This window comes from Camellia sinensis, chromosome 3 (genome assembly GCF_055761805.1).
Source record: "Camellia sinensis isolate YWXY chromosome 3, ASM5576180v1, whole genome shotgun sequence".
Taxonomy (NCBI): domain Eukaryota; kingdom Viridiplantae; phylum Streptophyta; class Magnoliopsida; order Ericales; family Theaceae; genus Camellia; species Camellia sinensis.
This window is the reverse complement of record NC_138963.1, coordinates 67,010,624-67,032,094: the sequence shown is the minus strand read 5'-3', so window position 1 is coordinate 67,032,094 and position 21,471 is coordinate 67,010,624. Positions and strand designations below refer to the sequence as shown.

Sequence of the window (21,471 nt, the reverse complement as noted above, 5' to 3'; positions counted from 1 at the left end):
GTCTATTTTCTTTCGAGGGATTCTATTTAGAATGTAATTCGCGAAGAGAATTACTTCCCTCCATAAGTTCTGTGGCAATCTAGAACTTAGCGACATTGCATTCATTATCTCCTTTAGTGTTCTATTCTTCTGCTCAGCAATCCCATTTGACTGAGGAAAAAAACGCACCGTGGTTTGGTGGATAATCCCGGATTGAGCACAAATCTCAATAAAAGGTGATTCATACTCACCATCACGATCACTTTTTAAAGCCTTAATCCTGTGGCCTAATTGATTCTCAACTTCATTTTTATAAAGAACAAATTTGTCAATAGCCTTATCTTTGCTTTTGAGCAAATAGACATAACAATACTTAGTGCAATCATCAACAAAAGTGATGAAGTACTTATTGCCACCACGTGATTGTATAAACTTTAAGTCACACACATCACTATGCACTAAGTCTAACGGCTCTGAACTTCTTTCAATAGAATGAAACGAAGATCTTGTCAACTTTGCTTCAACACAAGTGTCATACTTGTGTTTTGGATTAATCTTAAAAGATGGTATATGATCTAACTTGATTAATCTACGTAAAGATTCAAAGTTCACATGTCCTAGTCTACCATGTCACAAATTGGAAGACTCAAGCATGTAAGCAGAAGAAGATGCATCTTTATTCATCTTTGAAATAACAGTCATTACATTGAGTTTAAACATACCCCCTAACATATAACCCCTATCTACATACACTCCATTCTTGGTTAGAACGACCTTGCCGGACTCAAAAAGCATGCAAAAACCATGTTTGCTGAGAAGAGACCCTAAGACAAGATTCTTATGAATGTCCAGAACATACAGGACTTCGTTCAAGCTCAACTCCTTTCCTGAGGTCAACTTCAGGACCATATTTCCTTTCCCCTCAACAATTGAAGTAGCAGAATTCCCCATAAACAACTTCTCTCTGTTTGTAACCGGCTCGAAAGTTGTAAATAGCTTCTTCTCGGAGCAGATGTGGCATGTAGTCCCAGTATCAATCCACCATTCTCTTAGGTTTGAACCCACCAGATTCACCTCAGAGACAACGGCAGACAAGTGCATGTCATCCTCATAATAGGATTGTTCTTGCATATTTGTCATGTGAGTACAAGGTTTGGTCTTGTATGGCTGTTTCTGTTTGTGATAGTCATTAGCCCGATGCCCCTCCCTACCACAGTTGTAGTACTTCCCTAAGAATCGATAACCAGGTTCCTGCGGCTTATATGCCGACTTCTTTGCAACACCACCCCTTGGCCCCAGCTTTAAGCCCTTTTTCATAAAAAGCTTTTTCCTCACCCCAGAAGATTTTCCATACTCAATAACATTAGCCTTCATAGATGAGGTACTCCCTCATTTCTTTCTATTATCCTCCTCAATTTAGAGTCGGACAACCAACTCTTCAACTGACATTTCCTTGCGCTTGTGCTTTAAGTAGTTCTTGAAGTCCTTTCAACCATTAAGAAGTTTCTCAATGATCATAGCAACTTGGAATGACTCGTTCAACGACATCTCCTCATCATGAATTTCATGCAAGATCACTTGGAACTCCTGGACTTGGCTTATCACAGTTTTTGAATCTACCATTTTAAAGTCCAGGAACCTGCCAATGACAAAGTTCTTTGCCTCGGCATCCTCAGTCCTATATTTCTTGTCCAGAGATTCCCATAACTCTTTTGTTGAGCTCTTGGCACAAAACACACTGTAGAGTGAGTCTGCCAAGTTGTTGAACACATAGTTTTGGCAAAGATAGTCTGTCTGTTTCCATGTGTCAAGTGCCATGACTTTCTGCCTGTCTAGCTCATTCTCTGCCACAGTTGGAGGATCCTTGCTCAAAACCTTTGCAAGGTTCAGCGTGGTCAAGTAGAACAACATATTTTGTTGCCATCTCTTGAAGTTCACCCCAGCAAATTTCTCTGGGCGCCCATGGTGATTGAGCGGTCCTCCCGGAATAGCTTGAGTAACACCAGGGTTGACCACAAAGGTCACAGTTGGGGTTGGCAAGTCAGTTGGCTCAGGGTTCAAATCCCCACCAACATTAGCAGTAGCAGCATCATTGGTGACAGTTGCCATTTCTAAAAAATACAATAGAATATCACTTTCTATGTTTCCAGAAATTAAACTTAACACTAGAAAATCCTACAGTTGAAAAGTTAATTCAAAATTAGTCTCACCATTAAACCTAGAATCGAACATAGTCAAGAATGTTCCTAGGAAAACTGGAGGGGTCACATCGGTCCCACTTAAAACCCAGTTAACCTTTTGATAAAACTTTCAAGAGCATGTTGACTCCTAGTTCGTGAGAAACAATTTTTAGAATTACATTTTTCAAGGGATGAACTAGGTTAAAACAAACCAAGGTCGAACACTTTCAAGAAATTTAAAAATTGCTAACTAAATTACAAGTAATGTAAAAACTTGATACAACGATTACAAGCAAATAAAGTTTGGTTTACAAATTGGTAAACAAACCAAATAAATCTCAAGCGAAAATTGCTTCAAATATAATACGAGTAAATCAATCCAAATTGAGGATTGTAAGTAGTCCAATTGTTTTTTTCCCCTTTTCCTTGCACTCCCAAATTCTATTAATTTGGATTTGTATTGTTTCCATTCCCTTTCGCATAGGTATGCCTACAAAGAAGGTTAATAGCAAACCACAACAAAATGCAAACAAATAATCTAAAGAAACTTGTAAAACTAATCAATTAATTTAATAGCAAAACTAATTATGCTAGACAAGTTATACAATTAAATTTATGAATCCCAAATAAATTACAGACTTATGTAACTCTAATAATTAAATTAAAAATTAATTTACAAGAGTTATAGAAAAATTATTACACCATTATCATATAAATAAATGTAGCCAAGTTACAAAAAATTTTAATAACTCCAAAATTAAATTTACAATTTAAGTTACACAATAAAAATGTAAATAAATATATAAGTTACAAAACCTTTTATAACTCCTAAATAATGAAATGAAAATTAATTAATAGGTAAGAGGTATATGAAAATTTTAACAAACCAATAACAAATTAATTAAACATGTGAATGTTTCTAGCAATTAACATGTAAATCATTTTAGAAATAATATTAGGCAAATAATTCTAGAAACTTTAGATCATGCAAATTATCCTACAAATCTAGGATCTAAACATGTGAAATAAACTAGTATAAAAAAAAATAAAAATAAAAACATATTAAATATGTTGATTAGACTTGAACCTAGACAACAATTAGCATGTTAATATTTAACTACAAAATGCCAACATTCATAAGCATGTAAAATTATAAAACTCATACTGGACAAATATTGCATATATACAAAATTTCAATTTTTTTTTTTAATAATAAAATAGTTTATATCATGCATGAGATGGAACATAACACAACAGCATTCATATTATATTGATTATAATCATGCACTTACTTATATAACAGTGGTCTATTATAAATAATCAAATTGAATTAATCTAGTATGTAAATATATAATATGGTACAGGTGGTTTAGACCAAACAAAGCAATAGCATGCAAATGTATTCCTACAGGTGGTCCCAGAACCATACATATAAAATTATATATTCTGTTTTGTATTTATATGTAATCTTCTCACAAGCATACAATTCTAAGTCAAAGAATCTAAGTTACAAATACACACAAGCAGCCGTAGGCTACTAATACAAAGAAATTGACTCTCTAATTAAATTGCTCATGAAAATACAGCACACAGGTGGTTCAGCTATCGGGGCAAAATAGTAGCATAAATTTTCACACAATACATATGAATCTAATTATATAATTTCATGATAAACACAATTAATCTGTTTTAAGATTGTTGTTCAAATTATGTGATTAAACAAAATAAATAGATTCATGATTTATTAAATGAAATAATAGAACATCAAATAAAACCATACTCGATAAATCACATTCTAGAGCATGAAACAAGATTAATAGAAATACATATTTAATTGAAATATGAAAACAAGGAATCAAACCAAATTCTGTGTGATACCACAGTGTCCTTAAAACAGATTAGCCGCCTCACCATGGATGCTGGAGGAACGTCGACTTTTGTCTCCCAAGATAAGATGGTCCATAGTGTCCTTAAAACAAATTAGCCGCCTTACAGTGGGTGCTGAACGAATGTCGACTTCTATCTCCCAGGATAAGATGGTCTAGACTGGCTAACGCAGAAGCACCTTTTGTTAGCTTTGGCGAATCGACAATGGCAACACTCTCTCACAGAAGAAGAAAATTATACTAGTAAGCAAACTAACTATATGATTGGAAGGCAAAAAATTTTGTACCAAACCAAGGGAGATGAGTCTCCTCTCATACACAATGAGAGAGAAAGGAGGAGTCTCCAACCATCAAGGTAGGCCACTAATACAGGCTATCACTCCTGCAAAACTGCTAGAGTAATGCACAAAACTGATGTGAATTCAAAGTATGAGTTACACACAATATACACATATGTGTATTTACATTTATGTAACAAATTTGGGCCTGCAACAGACCTAGCCCAAAAAGAATAGGTTGGTGGGCCACCAATCCGGCCCAGCCTAAACCTAATCCATTCCTCAAGCCCCAAGTCCCAAGATCCACGACCCACGAACCCTAACCAGGGCTAGCCGGCGGAGCGCGCGCGCGTGCGTGTAGCAATTTTGCCATAACCAATTTGGACCATAATCTTGGCCCAAGCCCATCCTTGAAGCATCCATGCCTCTCTTCCTTCGGAAAATTTGGATGCCCTAAAGGGCTCATGCCCTTCTCATAATCTTGAGATTTAAATACCCATCAAAGTTTTCCTCTACAATTAATGTGAGATTAGTAGTTATACATAATTCTCAATACCTCATTTATGAGACTAACTTTATGAGACAATTTTTCATTCAATTCTTAATGGTTTTTTGTCATTCTTTTTGTGGTGTAAAGACCCTGTTACAAAGAATCTAAACCCATTTAATTTCACATCAACCAATGGTTGGGACTTATTTTAATTTCACATTAAAGTCACCGAAAAATCATTTTTTCCAACAATTTTATCCTTACGAATATTTTTTGAACGCTTAACAATTTGATAGTACGAACATTCATATTTTATAGTGTGAATGTTCACTTCACGAGATATTCACACTATTAATGTGAATATTATTATTAAGGGTATTTTGATAACTATGTCACCCATAGAACTTATTGAAATATAATAAAATAATTTCGACTAAGTGCAACATAAGTAGGTAAAGAAAAATTAATGAAAAAATTATTCCTAATTTTTTATACATGTGTAAAACTATACTTCAACAAATCTTTTCTAATTGAAAAGTTATTAAGCGGTATTTGTCAATTGTCTTCCGCAGAATGGTTTTAATGTTTTTGTTTGTAGTTTCAATAGCTCCATTAGTTTGTAGTCAATATGGTGATGACTTGTCTATTGAGGTATGCTCATGTGGTATTCTAAGTGAATTGTGATGGGTAAAAGTGATAAGGTTCATGATTTTTTGATATTTTATGATGTTTGGTTGGTGACATAATCACGTTATGTTTCAAGAATACTAAATAATTTTACTATAAAATTGTACAAAAGTAATTGAAAAAATAGTCCCGCTACATCTCCTAATCGAGTTCCCATAATTTCACTCCCAATGTGGATGAAAGAAAATAAAGTTTGAGAGAGAACAAGAGTAGGGTAGGTATGTCTTCATGTGGGTCCTAGTCATGTCATTCGGAATGGAAATTTATTTTATTTTATTTTATCAATGAGAATAATTACAAGTATGATAAATATTTATATCATTAAATAAACTACTAACCCATAATAACTAAAGAGTCAACAAAGCTTAACACAACCAATATACCAAGTTCAAGCCAAACAACCAAATAAACTATCACCACAACCTCCATAATGGAGGATAAATAAATAAATAACTATCACAAAGGGTATCAAACTCTTCTTCGTAGGAGTTGAACTCGATATCTCATACTACAAAAGATGTTACACAATCATGAGATCAAATGACTTAATTATTCGAGGTGGAATTGGAAATTCTCAATTAGAGAGATGAATTGTTTTTCTTAAAAAAATTTAAAATAAATTGTATCTTTTCAAAATAATTACAAGTTCATGAAACAATTTATTACTTTAATCATTAAAATTTGTAAAATTAATCATTAATCTATTTTTTTTTTCAAACTTATAAGTTGTTGGCTACATATTTTGTAAAAGCCAGTTACAGTTCGACACGTGGCATAGTAAGGGTAATAAAGGAAGGTTATTCAAGCCTTTAATCCTGATCGTACACGTGACAATAAACATTGGTCCTCACATGATCCGAGTAACACTAGATCAAATAAACGGGATGCAAGATGACGTGTCTTCAAACGGTTACTCATATTCAAATCTAAGTACAAGAGGGAAGCTCAACTGCCAGTAATGGCGTAATGGAGCTACTTGTAAGGAAGCATGACCAGCGATCATGGAGGAGCAGTTCGACAGTTCGAAGTGCAGTTCGAAGGTCATCACTGACGAGTATAAATAGCAGGGTAGCCCCCAGAAAGAGGGACGGACTCAGACCATACAAACCAGTCATTTACTTCATATATTTTCTTTCCAGTCATTTACATTTCCAGTCCTTAAATACCTGTTCTTTAAATACCTGCACTTTAAATACTCGCACTGCACTTCGATTCATAGGAGTAACTTCAAGTAGATTCAAGTAGATTGCTGTTGTAAACCTCTCCGAGGCTGAGTTCGGACCGTTGTAAGTGTTCATTTTTATGAAATACTTCAATTGTTCTTCATATTACTGTTATTTCTCTTAATTTCTCCTAAGTCAAGCCACCAGTAAAAGTCCTCTTCATTGAGGCTGAAAAGAACTAAAACATAATCGTCTGATAATTGGTTGGCAATTATAATTTCTGTAAGGACTGATTGATCCTTGCTGGCACGCTCACATTCACAAAAATACCCTTCGAAAAGCCAAAAAGCCAACATATATTTTTGGCACGCCCAGTGGGACTTAATTAAAAATGGCTAGAAGAAGACGACAAGGAGAAAATGAACGCTTCGAAGAAGGCGTGGAAGGAGAGGTAGAAATACCAAATCCAGAGGATAATGTGGTAACACATCCTGTGGAAACTCCTATATTGTCAGAACCCATGGTCGAGCAGACCAGTACTTCTGGACAAGAACCATATGTTCATATTATTGGACAAAACCAAGGAATTGGACCGTCCACTATGCCAACAAATCCATGGGATGGTTTAGTGAATGCCATGGGACAACAACTAATGAACACAATGGAAAGGTGGGCAACATCCTTTTTGGATCGAATGAATAACCACCAACCAACAAACACAAGACAAACGGAGGAAGTTGTAAATGTCCCCCAACAAAGATTGGCTAGAGAAAAACAGCCTATGCAAGTTAATGGTCAAACTAGTACCCAAAACTTTGAAAGACCATCACCTCAGTCTTGGTATGAACCCATTTCAAGGCCTATAGCAGGCCAAAATACCTCAGCACTTAATAATGAAGTCACACAAGTTGGTGGATCTGGCCAAGTACAAGAAATTGGTGTAAGAATGGTTACAAATCCTATGTTCGAAGCCATACCTGGCACAAGAGGGTACACCAATCCCTTATTCGAATTTACACCCGGGGGGTTGGAGGGTTTTCCTACAAATGGTAGAGACACGACACCTGTCCCAGCACCTGTTGCAGGTCCTTTCGCAGGTCATGCTCAAAGAGGTTACCCATACCCTCAACAGCAACCTGCACCGCAAGGACAACCAGCCCCAAATTTACCACCTTATGGACCAAGAGGACCACAAGCACAAGTTTATCCACCAAATCCTGTGTTTGCTCCTCCAGTAGTGGTTCAGCAGGCACAAAATATGGTCCCTAGAGACCAGATTGTTGATATTGTTAGGGAGATATGTGGACCAATGGCTCGGGGGGTCCAGACTCCTATATACAGAAAACCATACCCAGAATGGGTAGATAGGGTACATGAATACCCAAGGGGATTCAGGATACCAGATTTTACCCTTTTTTATGGGACTGGAAATCAATCAACGATAGAACATATTGCTAGATTTGCTGCTCAATGCGGTGAATTCACTAACCATGATTATATGAAATTGAGATTATTTCCAAATTCCCTAACGGGAGGAGCATTTGTATGGTACATCAACCTTACACCTGGCTCCATTCAAAATTGGCAACAAATGGAAGAGGCATTTCATGCCCAATTCTTCCAATCAGAACCAGAAGTATCTATGGCAGATTTGGCTAGGTTGAGTCAAAGGCCTGAAGAAAAGGCTACTCAGTTTATTGCCAGATTTAAAAGGGCTCGAAATAAATGTAGAGTCATCCTGCCAGAGCCAGAATTCGTCAGATTGGCTCAAAATGGTTTAGAATTCAGGCTTCGAAAGAAGTTTGATTCAACTGAATTCAGAGATTTGGTCGAACTGACCTATAAGGTGTCTCGATATGAAACATTATTAGAAGAGGAACAAGATCGAAATAATGCATCATATAAGACATATTATAGAGATCCTAATTATGAAATAGATGCAGCAGAGATTGTAGGCAAAGAACCTGTAATCTGTGAAGCATTAATTCGTAAGGATACAACTATAGACCAGCAGTTTAAAAAGAAAGACTTTCACAGAAAATACTCTTTCGATTTAACAAAAGCAGATGACATCTTTGATCATTTGCTCGCGGCTAATTTCCTTAAGTTGCCTAAAGGAGTAAAACTACCATCTCCGGATGAACTGAAAGGAAAAGTATACTGTAAATGGCATAATTCTTGGTCTCACTCGACTAAAAACTGCATTGTTTTTCGAGACAGGATCCAAGAACAGATTCGGAAAGGAAGTTTGAAGTTCTCAGCTAAAACAGAAAAAGCCATGGGAATTGACAGTGATCCCTTTCCAGAAGTTGGAGAGGCAGCAGCCAATGTCATTACATCAGATTTCCAGAACTTGTCCCTGACAGAATTGGAGGAAGTCAATGTGCAGATGCATGTTGCTAATCAAACCAACGTCAAGAAGAATACTAGAAGACTACCAGTTATTGAACAAGGTTCCTCACACCAGATGGAATGTTCTGATGAAGAGTCACTGGATGATGATTCTTTAGAAGCAGCAGTGATGCAGAGAATGTGCCCCAGGTGCAGACTCAGTTACAAGTGGTTGAAGGGGCTTCCAACTGATGGGAAGCAATACTACAGGGATGTTCAGAGACGTCCTAAATCAACCAATGCTTACAACAAAAGGCCGTATCCGGCTAGTGATAGGCAGAGACCACCAGTGGTTGAGCCTGTGGTAAACAGAATGCATGACAAAGGCAAGGAACTCTTGCATGAATCCAGACCACATAACTATTATAGAATGCAGAGTAGCCATTCTGAAAGAAAGCTGGAGAGGAGTTCAGTCCATGGAATCAAAGCCAGAGATTGGCTCCCTAGATCAGTTTCACGCAGGTCAGAAAATGGTCACCCTTATCGAAGGTCTGAACCAGATTCAAAACATGAGGACAAAACCAAGCACTTACCTTCACGGCCAGTTTCGAAGATGGCTTCGAAGGTGGAAAAAGGCAGGTCAGCTTCTGAATCAGTAAGCTCATGGGTACCTGGGGTCCCGGATTGGTTTGTAATGCAAAACAAACCTAGGGAGGTACGGGCTTATGGAGATACTGTAAACCAAGGCAGGATGATCAAGCCTCCTATGGTGGCTCCGAACAACTGGGTACTGCTTAAACACCCAAAGACGAGGGAACCCGACATGATCCCAGTCATCTCAAGATCACAGAGGAGAAAAATTCAGCGCAGGTACACCCAGTACCAAAAGGATCTGAAGGAAGGTGGAGAAAATTCTTCATCAGTCAAAACGGAAGGGAGGAAGAACCTAAAATCAGACCATGCTCCAAAGCCAGTTCCACAGAGCACAGTGGTTTGCAGCCGAGAACAGTTGGCCAAGGTTCATTCTGAACTGAAAACCAGAGAAAAGGCCAGTTTGGTAGGGTTGGAGAAAGCTCTGATGGAAACAGATAGTGAGACTGAAGAAGAGATTAGCGTGAGTCAGAAGAAAGAAGTTGTGGAGGAAGAGATGTTTGAAGCCTTCATGGCTGAGCAAACGTTTCTGACTAAAGAGCCAGTTGAAAAAAATCCTTCGAAGGGATCAGTTAGTGATGAAATACCAGAATGCATCATGCAGGATGTTTCTGAGGGAGTCAACCAAAGTAACCAAGAGGGGAAACAAGTACAGCCAGCCATCCAGTTTGGCTCGTTTCCCCCAGTATCAGTAAACATGGTGCACATATTGCCACAAGAATTTCAAGCTGGAGATGAGAATCAAGAGGGGCAGGAAGCTGACCCAGTTCAGATCTCCAGTGAAGATTCACAAGCAAGTATGGTGCAAGATAACTTCGAAATGGTCATCCCGATGGAAGATGGATATGAGAGTGAAGAGGTGGTAAGCATCAATCTATCATATCCATTTGAGTACCCCTCGGATTCGATGACACAGCACGTCAGGCCCTTGTACATCAAAGCTTTCTTTGATGGGGTACAGCTGAACCGAGTCCTAGTAGACAATGGGGCAGCAGTGAACCTTCTCCCGAAATCTTCTTTGAAGAAACTAGGGAAAAAGAATCCCAGGTTGATACCAACCAGCACAACCATTGCTGGATTTGCTGGAGATAAACAAATGGCTCAGGGGATTCTACCCATTAATTTAAGTGTGGGAACCAGGGATTGTATGACAGCATTTTTCGTAATCGACAGTAATGCTAAATACAATGCTTTGCTTGGAAGGGACTGGATCCACACTAACAAGTGTGTGCCTTCTTCTTTACATCAGAAAATCATGATGGCCTTGGGCAATGGAGAGACAGAGGAGATCGACGCAGATCCTCAACCCTTCATAGCCTGTGCAGACTTTGCGGAGGCTAAATTGTATATTGAGGGAGTGACACCTCTCAGTATACTGTTGAAAGATGACAATTCAGCCGAAGTGACGGCTGATGAAGAGGTGACACACCTGAAGCACTTAGTCCAAAAAAGTGCTGGTGAAGAGGTTGTCCTTAGAGATGACAATGATGCCTGGTTATAGGCAAAGAGAGGAATCACCAGAAGCCAAGTCCTTGGCTTTGATCAAGTTTTCAGCATTGGACATAAAAGCAATAGTCCAGAAAGTTCAGGAGCAAGAGAGAGAGGCCATGATAATTGGCTGCAAACAGCAGCAGCAACAGGCTAGAGTCTTGACTCTTGGTAAGTACTGTGCCTTGGACATTGAAACAAAAGTCCAAGAAATACAGGAAGAGGAAGCCTTGTGGACAGATTTTGTCTATGAGGAGGAGGGCAGAGATATTGAACTGAAGAACTTAGGGGCAGAACCAAGCTCGAAGATCACTTCAAAGGCAGCAGAAACTAGAGGGAGTTCTCATGCACAAGATCCTTTAGAAGAAGTAAATCTAGGGGAAGGTTCTGTACAACAGCCCACTTATGTAAGTGCTTGTTTGAATGATCTGGACAGAAACCAGCTTTTGGTTGTTCTGAAGAAATACAAAGATTGCTTTGCATGGTCTTATAATGAACTACCAGGATTGGACAGGTCATTAGTGGAACATAGGCTCCCTATGAAGCCTAATTTCAGGCCCTATAAGCAGAGACCAAGAAGGATGAGTCCAGAAGTAATTCAGAAGGTCAAGGAAGAGATCCTTAGACTCCTCAAGGCAGGTTTTATTAGAACAGCCAGGTATGTTGAGTGGCTATCTAATATTGTGCCTGTAGTCAAGAAGAATGGCAAAATGAGGGTATGTATCGATTTCAGAAATTTAAATCTAGCAACTCCCAAAGATGAGTACCCTATGCCTATAGTGGACTTGCTGGTAGATAGTTCAGCAGGTCACCAAGTCTTGTCAATGATGGATGGGCATTCCGGCTACAACCAAATATGCATTGCAGAGGAAGATATCCACAAGACAGCGTTCAGATGTCCTGGGAATATTGGCACCTTTGAGTGGGTTAAAATGCCATTTGGTCTAAAGAATGCTGGAGCTACATACCAAAGAGCCATGAACACTATCTTTCATGATCTTATTGGAGGATATCTGGAATGTTATATTGATGATATTGTAGTTAAATCCCAATCCATGAAAGAGCACCTGTTTCACTTAGAAGCAGCTTTTGAAAGGATGAGGAAGTTCAAGTTAAAGCTCAATCCTCTTAAATGTGCTTTTGGGGTATCATCTGGAAATTTCTTAGGCTATGTTGTTCACAAGAAAGGAATACAGATTGATCAGAATAAAGCCAAAGCAATCATCGAAGCCAAACCCCCATCAAGTAAGAAAGAATTACAAAGGTTCCTTGGGCAGGTTAACTTTCTTCGAAGGTTCATTTCTAACACTGCAGGGAAAACTAAAATATTTTCTTCCTTGTTAAGGCTGAAAGATGAAGAGGAATTTGTGTGGACAGCAGAGCATCAGATTGCTTTCGAAGGTATCAAGGCCTATTTGGCTAAACCTCCAGTGCTGATGCCACCAAAGGGGAACAAGCCCTTGAAGTTATACATAGCTGCAGCAGAGGATTCATTGGGAGCTTTCTTAGCCCAAGATAATGAAGAAGGCAAGGAGCAAGCTATTTATTACCTTAGTAGGTTTTTAAGTTCGTGTGAATGTAAATACTCAGCTGTTGAAAAGCTGTGTCTTGCTTTGTATTTTGCTGCAATAAAATTAAGATATTATCTTTTGCCTACAACTGTCTTGGTAATTGCAACCACAGATTTGGTTAAATATATGTTATCTAGACCAATGTTGAGGGGAAGAATTGGCAAATGGATACTTGCCTTATCAGAATTTCATCTAGAATATGTCCCTCAAAGGGCAGTAAAAGGGCAGGTTTTAGCCAATTTCTTGGCAGACCATCCATCTCAAACTGAGAACCAGGAGATCATGGAACTTGGTATGACCAGTGTTGAGCCATGGCAAATGTGGTTCGATGGGTCGAAAGCAAATGGGTTAATTGGAATTGGTATTGTAATCAAGTCTCCACAGGGGACAGAAACTACCCATGGTTTTAGAGTGGATGAAGCTACCTGTTCCAATAACCAGGCTGAATATGAAGCCTTAATTGTGGGACTAGAGATTCTTATTGGATTACAAGTACATGCAGTTGACATATTTGGGGATTCTCAATTGGTGATTAACCAAGTGAAAGGAATTTTCAAGTGTCAAAGCATAAGTATCTTGCCATATTATGTTGTTGCATTACATTTGCTTTCTCAGTTTCAAATAGCAAATGTAACCCATGTTCCAAGATTCTTGAACAATAGAGCCAATGATGTGGCTCAAAAGGCTTCGAACTTCAAGAGAAGGGATAATACCCAAAGGGACATAAGCCAAACAACATATCAGAGATTAATTCAACCTTTGAATAAAAGGAATGTGATCTTGGAAGTCAATCATAATGACTTACAAGAACAAGATTGGAGGCATCCAATAATGCAGTACTTGGCTGGTCCATCTTCGAAGGCCAGTAGAAAAGTTAAATTGCAGTCTATGCAATATATGATATATGGTAATGCTCTCTACAAAAGGGGGGGAGATGGCTTATTGTTGGAATGTCTAGGCCCTAAAGAAGCATTAACAGCCATGGCTGAGGTTCATGAAGGCATCTGTGGTGCTCATCAACCTGGTGTAAAAATGAGATGGTTGCTTCGAAGGCATTCCTATTATTGGCCAACCATTCTTAAAGACTGCATAGAATATGCAAAGGGGTGTCAGGCATGTCAAAAGCATGGCACAATAAGGCACGTGCCCATAACTGACCTACATGCAGTAGTAAAGCCTTGGCCATTCAGAGGGTGGGCCATGGATATGATGGGAAAAATACACCCACCTTCTTCGAAACATCATTGTTTCATTCTAGTGGCTACTGACTACTTCACTAAATGGGTCGAAGCTAAGCCATACAAGGCTGTAGACCAAACAGAGGTTATTGGTTTTATTAAAGATTTGATCCATAGATTTGGAATCCCGCAAACCATAACAGTTGATAATGGAACTGTGTTTGATGGGAAGATGGTGAAGGCTTTTGCGGCAGAATTTGGAATTAGCCTTGTTAATTCCACACCCTATTATGCACAAGCTAATGGTCAAGCTGAGTCATCCAATAAGTCCTTGAAAAAAGGAATACAAAAGGTTGTGGATGACAATCCCAGGGATTGGCATAACCTATTGTTGGATGTTCTGTGGGCATATAGAACCTCACCGAGGTCAAGCACAGGGGTCACTCCTTATGCCTTGGTGTATGGACATGACGCAGTCTTACCAGTGGAGATTAATGTCAAATCTTTGAGAGTAAGATGTCAAGATCAATTGAATCCTGAACAATACCATCAAAGTATGTGCTTAGAATTAGAAGGCATAGATGAAGCCAGAATTTTGGCATTAAATAGCATTCTTTTCCAAAAGAAGAAAGCAGCCGAGAATTATAATAAGAAAGTCAAACACATTGGCTTTGATGAAGGTGATTTGGTATGGAAGACAATACTCCCAATTGGGATTAAAAGCCATAAGTTTGGCAAATGGTCACCTAATTGGGAAGGTCCATATCAAATTCATAGGGTTCTGCCTTTCGGAGCATACCATTTAAGAAATTTGAATGGTTATGTACATCCCAAAAAGATTAATGGCAGATATCTAAAACCTTATTTTCCAACTGTTTGGGAGACACAAGGGATAGAGTAAACACCATATGCAAAAACACAAAGCTTGTTCAAATTATATTCAAAATAGTGTGCTTTCATAAAGAATCAAGTACATTATGCCACAAGTTGGTCCAAAAATCATTACAATGCTTTAATTGTTTTTGTACAATAGCTTTCCTATTACTAAGGGAAGGAAATAATTGAATAGCTGCAGCCATGTTTTCTTTTCGATCAGCCAGTCCTTGATTGGTGATGTGCAATTTCTTATCAGTTCGAACCAAGGCTTGGTTTACTGCAGCTAACTCCTCTTCGAGCTGAGCTTTCTTCTCCAGAAGTTGGACTCGAAAGTGGGAGGCAGAAGAGTGTTGTTCTTTCAGAGTTGATACTTCAGTATGCACCTGAGAAACAAAACTCTGGTCCTTAACCAGCTTATCATCCGCAGCTTTAGCAGCATGGCAAATGTTGAGATAGAAATCAATAGTAGCTGCAGCCTGAGATAGATGACTTGAAACACTCATGGCAGACTGCTCAGCAATGTTACAGCATTGAAGGAACCCGTTCCTGATGATAGGCCTTTGTAGAGCCTCGAAGGGGATCCTCGAAAAGGAAGTCAACAGTTGCAAGCATGTGTCCAAATCTACTAAAGGTACAAAAGGCTTGTTGCTGGAGGAAGGAGAACTCTCGAAGATTTCCAAAAGGGAGTTAGCCAAGGCTAATGGCTCAGCTTCAGTAGTAGAAGTAGGAGAGGTAGAAGGAATGTCAAAAAGACTAGCTAGTCTTTCTTCAAAAATGTCTACCTCATCCCTTGACATGAAGGGCATAGAGAGTGTTGTGGTGGAAGACACAAAGGGCTGCATAGGGATGGGAGAAACAGATGGAGCATCTTTGGCAGCCTCTATGGTCTTGGCCACCAGCAAATCAAGTGAGGAAGGGCTGGAAGTAGGCATTGGTGATGAGTCATGAATTGGAAAATTATCGGCATCCCCTGAAGGAGAATCAACTGCCATGCGAGATGAAGTAGCAGTAGGAGGAAGAGTGAGGATCGAAGAAACAAACTGAGGCAGATCAAGAGTCAAGAAAGGGAGGTATGGCTCTAAGCCAAGGAAAAGAGATGCAGGGATACTCGGCCTCGGTAAAGACGTATCGAATATAGGCTTAGGAAGTGGGAGCGTGATTTGAATGGTTTTCACGCGTTGCATCTGATCAACTTCGACTGAAATTGGGGAAGTTTCCGTTGGGAAGATTAATGCAGTGGTCGTTGCTGTAAAAAGAAGAAAATGTGAGGTAATGTCAAGTCTTAGTCTTGAAAAGTCGACAAGAAAAGAATAAAGGCATGCAGAAACTTACTTGTCCCAAGGAATTGTTGCTGCTGCCTCTCCTCAGCTCTTTCAAGAACAACTATGGCTTTGGGATATTCTTGTTCTACAACCTCATGGATGGGATCTTCAAACGAGCTGGTAGCTAGAACAGTGATCTTCCTCCTCTTTTTTATTACTTGAGCAATTGTCTCGGAATCAGAATCTTCGGTAAAATCGGAAGGAGAAACGGTAATTTTTCTTCTCCTTTTCCTTTGAGTTGGAATCATTCGCTCCTCCATTGTCTTCTCGACCTTTTTAGGTTGGGGTCCAGACTCTTCAAAAGTGAGCTTCTCCTCTTCTTCCCTAGCGGCTATCCCCTCTTGAGCCAATTGAGGGTCTCTTTTGTTTCTTTTCAAGGGAGACTCCTGTTCTTGATCATTTTCTTCTTCCTCCATCTCTGGAAGTTCAGTTTTTTCCCTTTCTAGCTCAAAGAGTCTCTTCCTCTTTTGTTGTTGACCACCTTCATAGAAGAAGGATTAGAGATAAGATAGCAAGCATTATATGAAGAGGTTAGAGAAAAGGAGAAAGGGGTACATACTTCGAGTGACCCTGGGAGGAATTGAAGCAGCAGAAGTAAACTGAGTTGTAGCAGTTACTGTAATTGGAATAGTGGAAGAAATGACAGTCTCAGCTTCTTTGGGCTTGGGCACATCCAGCACCTCCAATAGGTTTTGAGAGGAGATGGCCAAATAAACTTCCATGTTGCTCACCCACCAATTTTGATATCTCTTCAATGCAGTACCATGAGGGGAGAAAGGGATGAACTCAAAACTGGCCAAATCATCCATAAACTTGAAGGTTGCCTCTTCTAATCTCGATTTTCGAACCTTCAAATCCCTCTTAGTAAGACTCAGATTGGTGTTGCTGCAAAGAGGTATTGGAACTCCTTGTGTGAGGCCAAATTGTCTAGCAAATTGAGCAGGACAATAAGGCTCAGCTATGCATTTATAGGCTCTGGGGTTGGTGGTCCCAATAAACAGTTCCCTAGGGATCAGTAGGGAAGCCCACATATCTTTATGAATAGGCAAAGCACAGAGCCTATCACTAAGGAAGTGATTTAACCAGGTTGGACCTATGCTAGCTTCGAAGGGACGGAAACGATGATCAGGAAGAGCAGCTGGTAGTTGATGAAAGAAGGAGAAATAAAAGGCAAAAGTAGCTGGATAAAGTGAAGCATTGGCCAGTTTTATGCCATGAGTGAGGGAGTGTAGCCCAGAAAATTTAAGACATTTGGATTGTAGTTCAGAAAAATAGGCAAAGAGCCAAAGCTGAAGAATCCAAAATGGTCCCCCTTGATTGGCATCTAGGGGTTTCTCACAAAAGAGGGAACAAACTCTATATACATGACCCAGAATGTATGGGGCTAAGGCTATTCTTTTCTGCAAAACCAAGGCTTTGGCAAGAGGAGCAAATTCGAGCATGATTCTTTGGGAGGAGGTGCAGAAAAGAAATTTGCAAAGCCAATATAATAAAAAGGAAAAGAATTCCCTATCAGTTACTGGACCCATTCTTTTGTTCTCGACTCTAACAAAATCACTGTAAGATACATTAAGAGAGGGGAGGGAGAAAGGGACTACTAAGTCAGGAAAATCTGGTGTGATGGGGGTACCAATGGGGGATACTCCTAATAGGTGGCAAATATCAAGAACAGTGGGAGCCATCATCCCACACCTAAACTGAAAGAAATTGAAAATAGGGTTCCAGAAACATAAAGCAGCGGGGATTAGAAAAGGGTCTTCTGGGATAGTTACCCTAGATAGTCGAAGAGCATCAAGAAGGCAGAGTTCTTGAAGGTCCAATGTCCTAGCAGGGACAACTCGGTCGTACCATTCTTGCCACTCTGGTCTCATCGTGGGCCAGCATCGGTGAGGACGATTGACTTTCCAGCCTTGCCAGTCGAGACCACCTTCATACAGAAGGCATTGATTCTCCAAGCGAGGATATAGGGCGGGAAGCTCGGAAGGGATCTCCTTGAAAATAGGTCCTAGCACGTACTCTCGCTGCACATGGCGACGAGGGATAAAGAAACGCCCATCGATAGCACTTTTCTCATCACCCTTGTATTTCTCACATTCAGCATCAATAAGCCGCTTCAAAGCCACAGATGAGCTTACGCGCTCTATGGTCGGAACTTTTGATGGGGAAGAAGCCATTGATCGTGGGTTTTCGGAAAATATAGAAGGGAGTAGAGAGAAATGGAAATCCAAAGGGGATTTGAATGTGTAAGCAATTCCGGGGCACAGAGTGAAAAGGTTTTAAATAACTTTTGTGTGCGGGGATACATCTCGTAAGTCATTAAGTACTAAAACGTGCGAAAACAAGGAATCTCTTTCAACATCGATAATTTCTGGAGGGAAAAGCACATTGATGCCAGCTTCGAAGCCACATTTTTGCGCTAAAATTTCAAACAAAAACGGCTTCGAAATGCAGGAGCCGACTTCGAAGCATACTGCATGCTTAAAAATGTCTGAATATTCAAAGTATTGGTCTACTTCAAAAAAATCTAAAGACCTGTTCGAAGTGATAACATTCGAAGCAAGCCCTAGAACTCTTTAAGGAAAAAAGGGCATTGTTCGGAACATCCAAACCAGTTATTGGTTTGAGCAAGAAGGAATTACCATAGTTTGCCCTTCGAAGCCAAAAGAGATCAGTTTCAAATTGATTGGCTATATCAACTATGACCATATATTGGTTACAGTTAATATAAAGTCATTAAAATCAAAGTACTAAAATGATATCTGCCAGAATTGTCAATTTTACTCCATGAATTGGAAGAAGACATGATTGGTTCTTTTAGTACTTCATTAAACAGTTGATTCGAAGTATGAAATTGTTCAATTCAAAGTTATGAGTTAGCTTTTAGAGATAAAAGGAAACAGAGTCAAACAGTGTTAAGTACAGAAAGACTTTGTTTATTACATTAAGTAACTCTATCTCGGTACAAATTCAAGCTCATAAAAATAAGGAATAGAATAAATAACAAGGTCATGAAATTTTGTCCAGCAATGGTCAATAAATTTCTGTTCTTTCTTTATTATTTCTTCTATTTCTTCTAAAGTCGATTGCATAAGCTGATGAGCCCTCACTTCATAATAGAGTTCTTCAGCCTTTGCTTCGAAGGCCTCTTCCCTCGATTTTTGTTCCAAGTCATCCATAACCAAACCATCCCAGTACGTAGAATCTTTATTCCTGAAGTCATCGAGCTCTTCGATGAGATTCTCTGCTTCATATTGGGCATGAATTCGGAGAGATAAAAGTTCATCCAGATTTTGGATGGTGATCTTAGAATTCTGATGCCAGTAGAGGAGCACTGGGAGTTGGTCCAAAAACAAATGGAGCTCTGCTTGAGCAAGAGGGTTGAGGACATGACCCCTAGTGAGGATATCACAAGCCCATTGGAAATTCTTAAGAGGAATATCATCCTCAAGAACATTGAAGGGCAGGTGGGAGAAAGCCGCAAGCAAAAGTTGAGCTTGCTTTCGCTCGGCTGGAGAAGGGGGTGACGGAGGTTGGTAAGGTGGAAAGACTTTGTCCATTGGAAGGGCAAGTCTTAGTTTTTCTGTCCAGGAAAGGATGGGAGGAGGAGAAGGAGAAGATGATTCTGCTTCAGAAGACGAAGGGGAAGGAGCAGGTGTTTCTATCTCAGAGGATGCAGATGCAGAAGAAGGTGTGGATGCTTCTATTATGGGAGATGGCACGGGAACAGAAGGAGCAAAAGCATTAATATAGTCAAGCCAATCAGAAGAACAAATCTTCGCCTTTTTGGCTAAAAATGAAGGGGTATACCCTTGTGCTTCTTCTGAACGTTGGGCAGGATGCATTATCTTCGTAGGCATGGAAGAAGTATACCAAGCCACAAGCAGATTCTCCTCCAAGCTACGTCGAAGGTCAATGGGCGCGTAAGGGTAGACCACTGAGCTTCGAGCGTAGGAGGGAAACTCCAAAGGGTCAGTAAACTCAACAAAATGATGATTGATTCGCTCCCTTAGATCATAAGTCTCAGGAGAGGACCAGATTGTCCAGCCAGAAGCTCCAGAGGATGAAGAGGTCACAATTTCATCCCATGCAGAGGTCTGTGAAGAAGAGTTTCCTAGATCCATATTTTCAACTTGTCGAAGCAAAGGCTCGAGGGTAGTTCGGTCAGAATACAAAGGGAGCTTAGGGGAAGAATTCTTTGTATCTGTAAGTTTGTAAACCAAGGGATTAAAAGCAATGTGTTCATAGTCCAGAGGTTTATAATCTACAAAAGCCTCCATTACCTGAATATAGAAGGGCGGGTAAAGGTGGCTAATGAATGCGTGGAGGTTCTTTCGAGGGGGAACAACATCACTCAAAGGCTCTTCATATGCTTGATCAATAGAAAGGGAAGTTGATGCAGCCATAACCTGTTCGAATACTAAGGTATTGGGATGTTCGACGAGTTAATGTAGATGATCTCCAAATGGATGACGGTTGTATTTCCAGAATATGGACTTCATACACGTTCTGGAAGCGCGGGAAAATTGCAATCCACTAATATCACCAAGTATTGGGTATATTAGTGCGGGGGGTAATGTTGGCTACATATTTTGTAAAAGCCAGTTACAGTTCGACACGTGGCATAGTAAGGGTAATAAAGGAAGGTTATTCAAGCCTTTAATCCTGATCGTACACGTGACAATAAACATTGGTCCTCACATGATCCGAGTAACACTAGATCAAATAAACGGGATGCAAGATGACGTGTCTTCAAACGGTTACTCATATTCAAATCTAAGTACAAGAGGGAAGCTCAACTGCCAGTAATGGCGTAATGGAGCTACTTGTAAGGAAGCATGACCAGCGATCATGGAGGAGCAGTTCGACAGTTCGAAGTGCAGTTCGAAGGTCATCACTGACGAGTATAAATAGCAGGGTAGCCCCCAGAAAGAGGGACGGACTCAGACCATACAAACCAGTCATTTACTTCATATATTTTCTTTCCAGTCATTTACATTTCCAGTCCTTAAATACCTGTTCTTTAAATACCTGCACTTTAAATACTCGCACTGCACTTCGATTCATAGGAGTAGCTTCAAGTAGATTCAAGTAGATTGCTGTTGTAAACCTCTCCGAGGCTGAGTTCGGACCGTTGTAAGTGTTCATTTTTATGAAATACTTCAATTGTTCTTCATATTACTGTTATTTCTCTTAATTTCTCCTAAGTCAAGCCACCAGTAAAAGTCCTCTTCATTGAGGCTGAAAAGAACTAAAACACAATCGTCTGATAATTGGTTGGCAATTATAATTTCTGTAAGGACTGATTGATCCTTGCTGGCACGCTCACATTCACAAAAATACCCTTCGAAAAGCCAAAAAGCCAACATAAGTTATAGTGAATTGCTATTTTCT

At 39.6% G+C, this 21,471-nt stretch overlaps 1 protein-coding gene across 1 annotated transcript; it reads right to left on the bottom strand.

The window, feature by feature from the left end:
• Positions 1-14,838: 14,838 nt before the first annotated feature.
• On the bottom strand, positions 14,839-18,254 carry LOC114268989 (uncharacterized). The gene is made up of 4 exons (XM_082918117.1): positions 18,016-18,254; positions 16,640-17,007; positions 16,091-16,561; positions 14,839-16,004 (listed from the first exon to the last, which is right to left on the bottom strand). Exons 1-4 carry the CDS (start codon positions 18,252-18,254, stop codon positions 14,839-14,841), a joined length of 2,244 nt encoding a protein of 747 aa, XP_082774243.1.
• Positions 18,255-21,471: the final 3,217 nt, after the last annotated feature.

Excerpts from the sequence above, each read along its gene's own strand:
- LOC114268989 (XM_082918117.1), bottom strand. The coding sequence starts at position 18,254 with ATGGCTTCTTCCCCATCAAAAGTTCCGACCATAGAGCGCGTAAGCTCA. Across the intron at positions 16,562-16,639 it reads TCCTCCCAGGGTCACTCGAA|GTGGTCAACAACAAAAGAGG; the intron begins GTATGTACCCCT and ends TCTTCTATGAAG. Across the intron at positions 16,005-16,090 it reads GCAACAATTCCTTGGGACAA|CAACGACCACTGCATTAATC; the intron begins GTAAGTTTCTGC and ends TTCTTTTTACAG.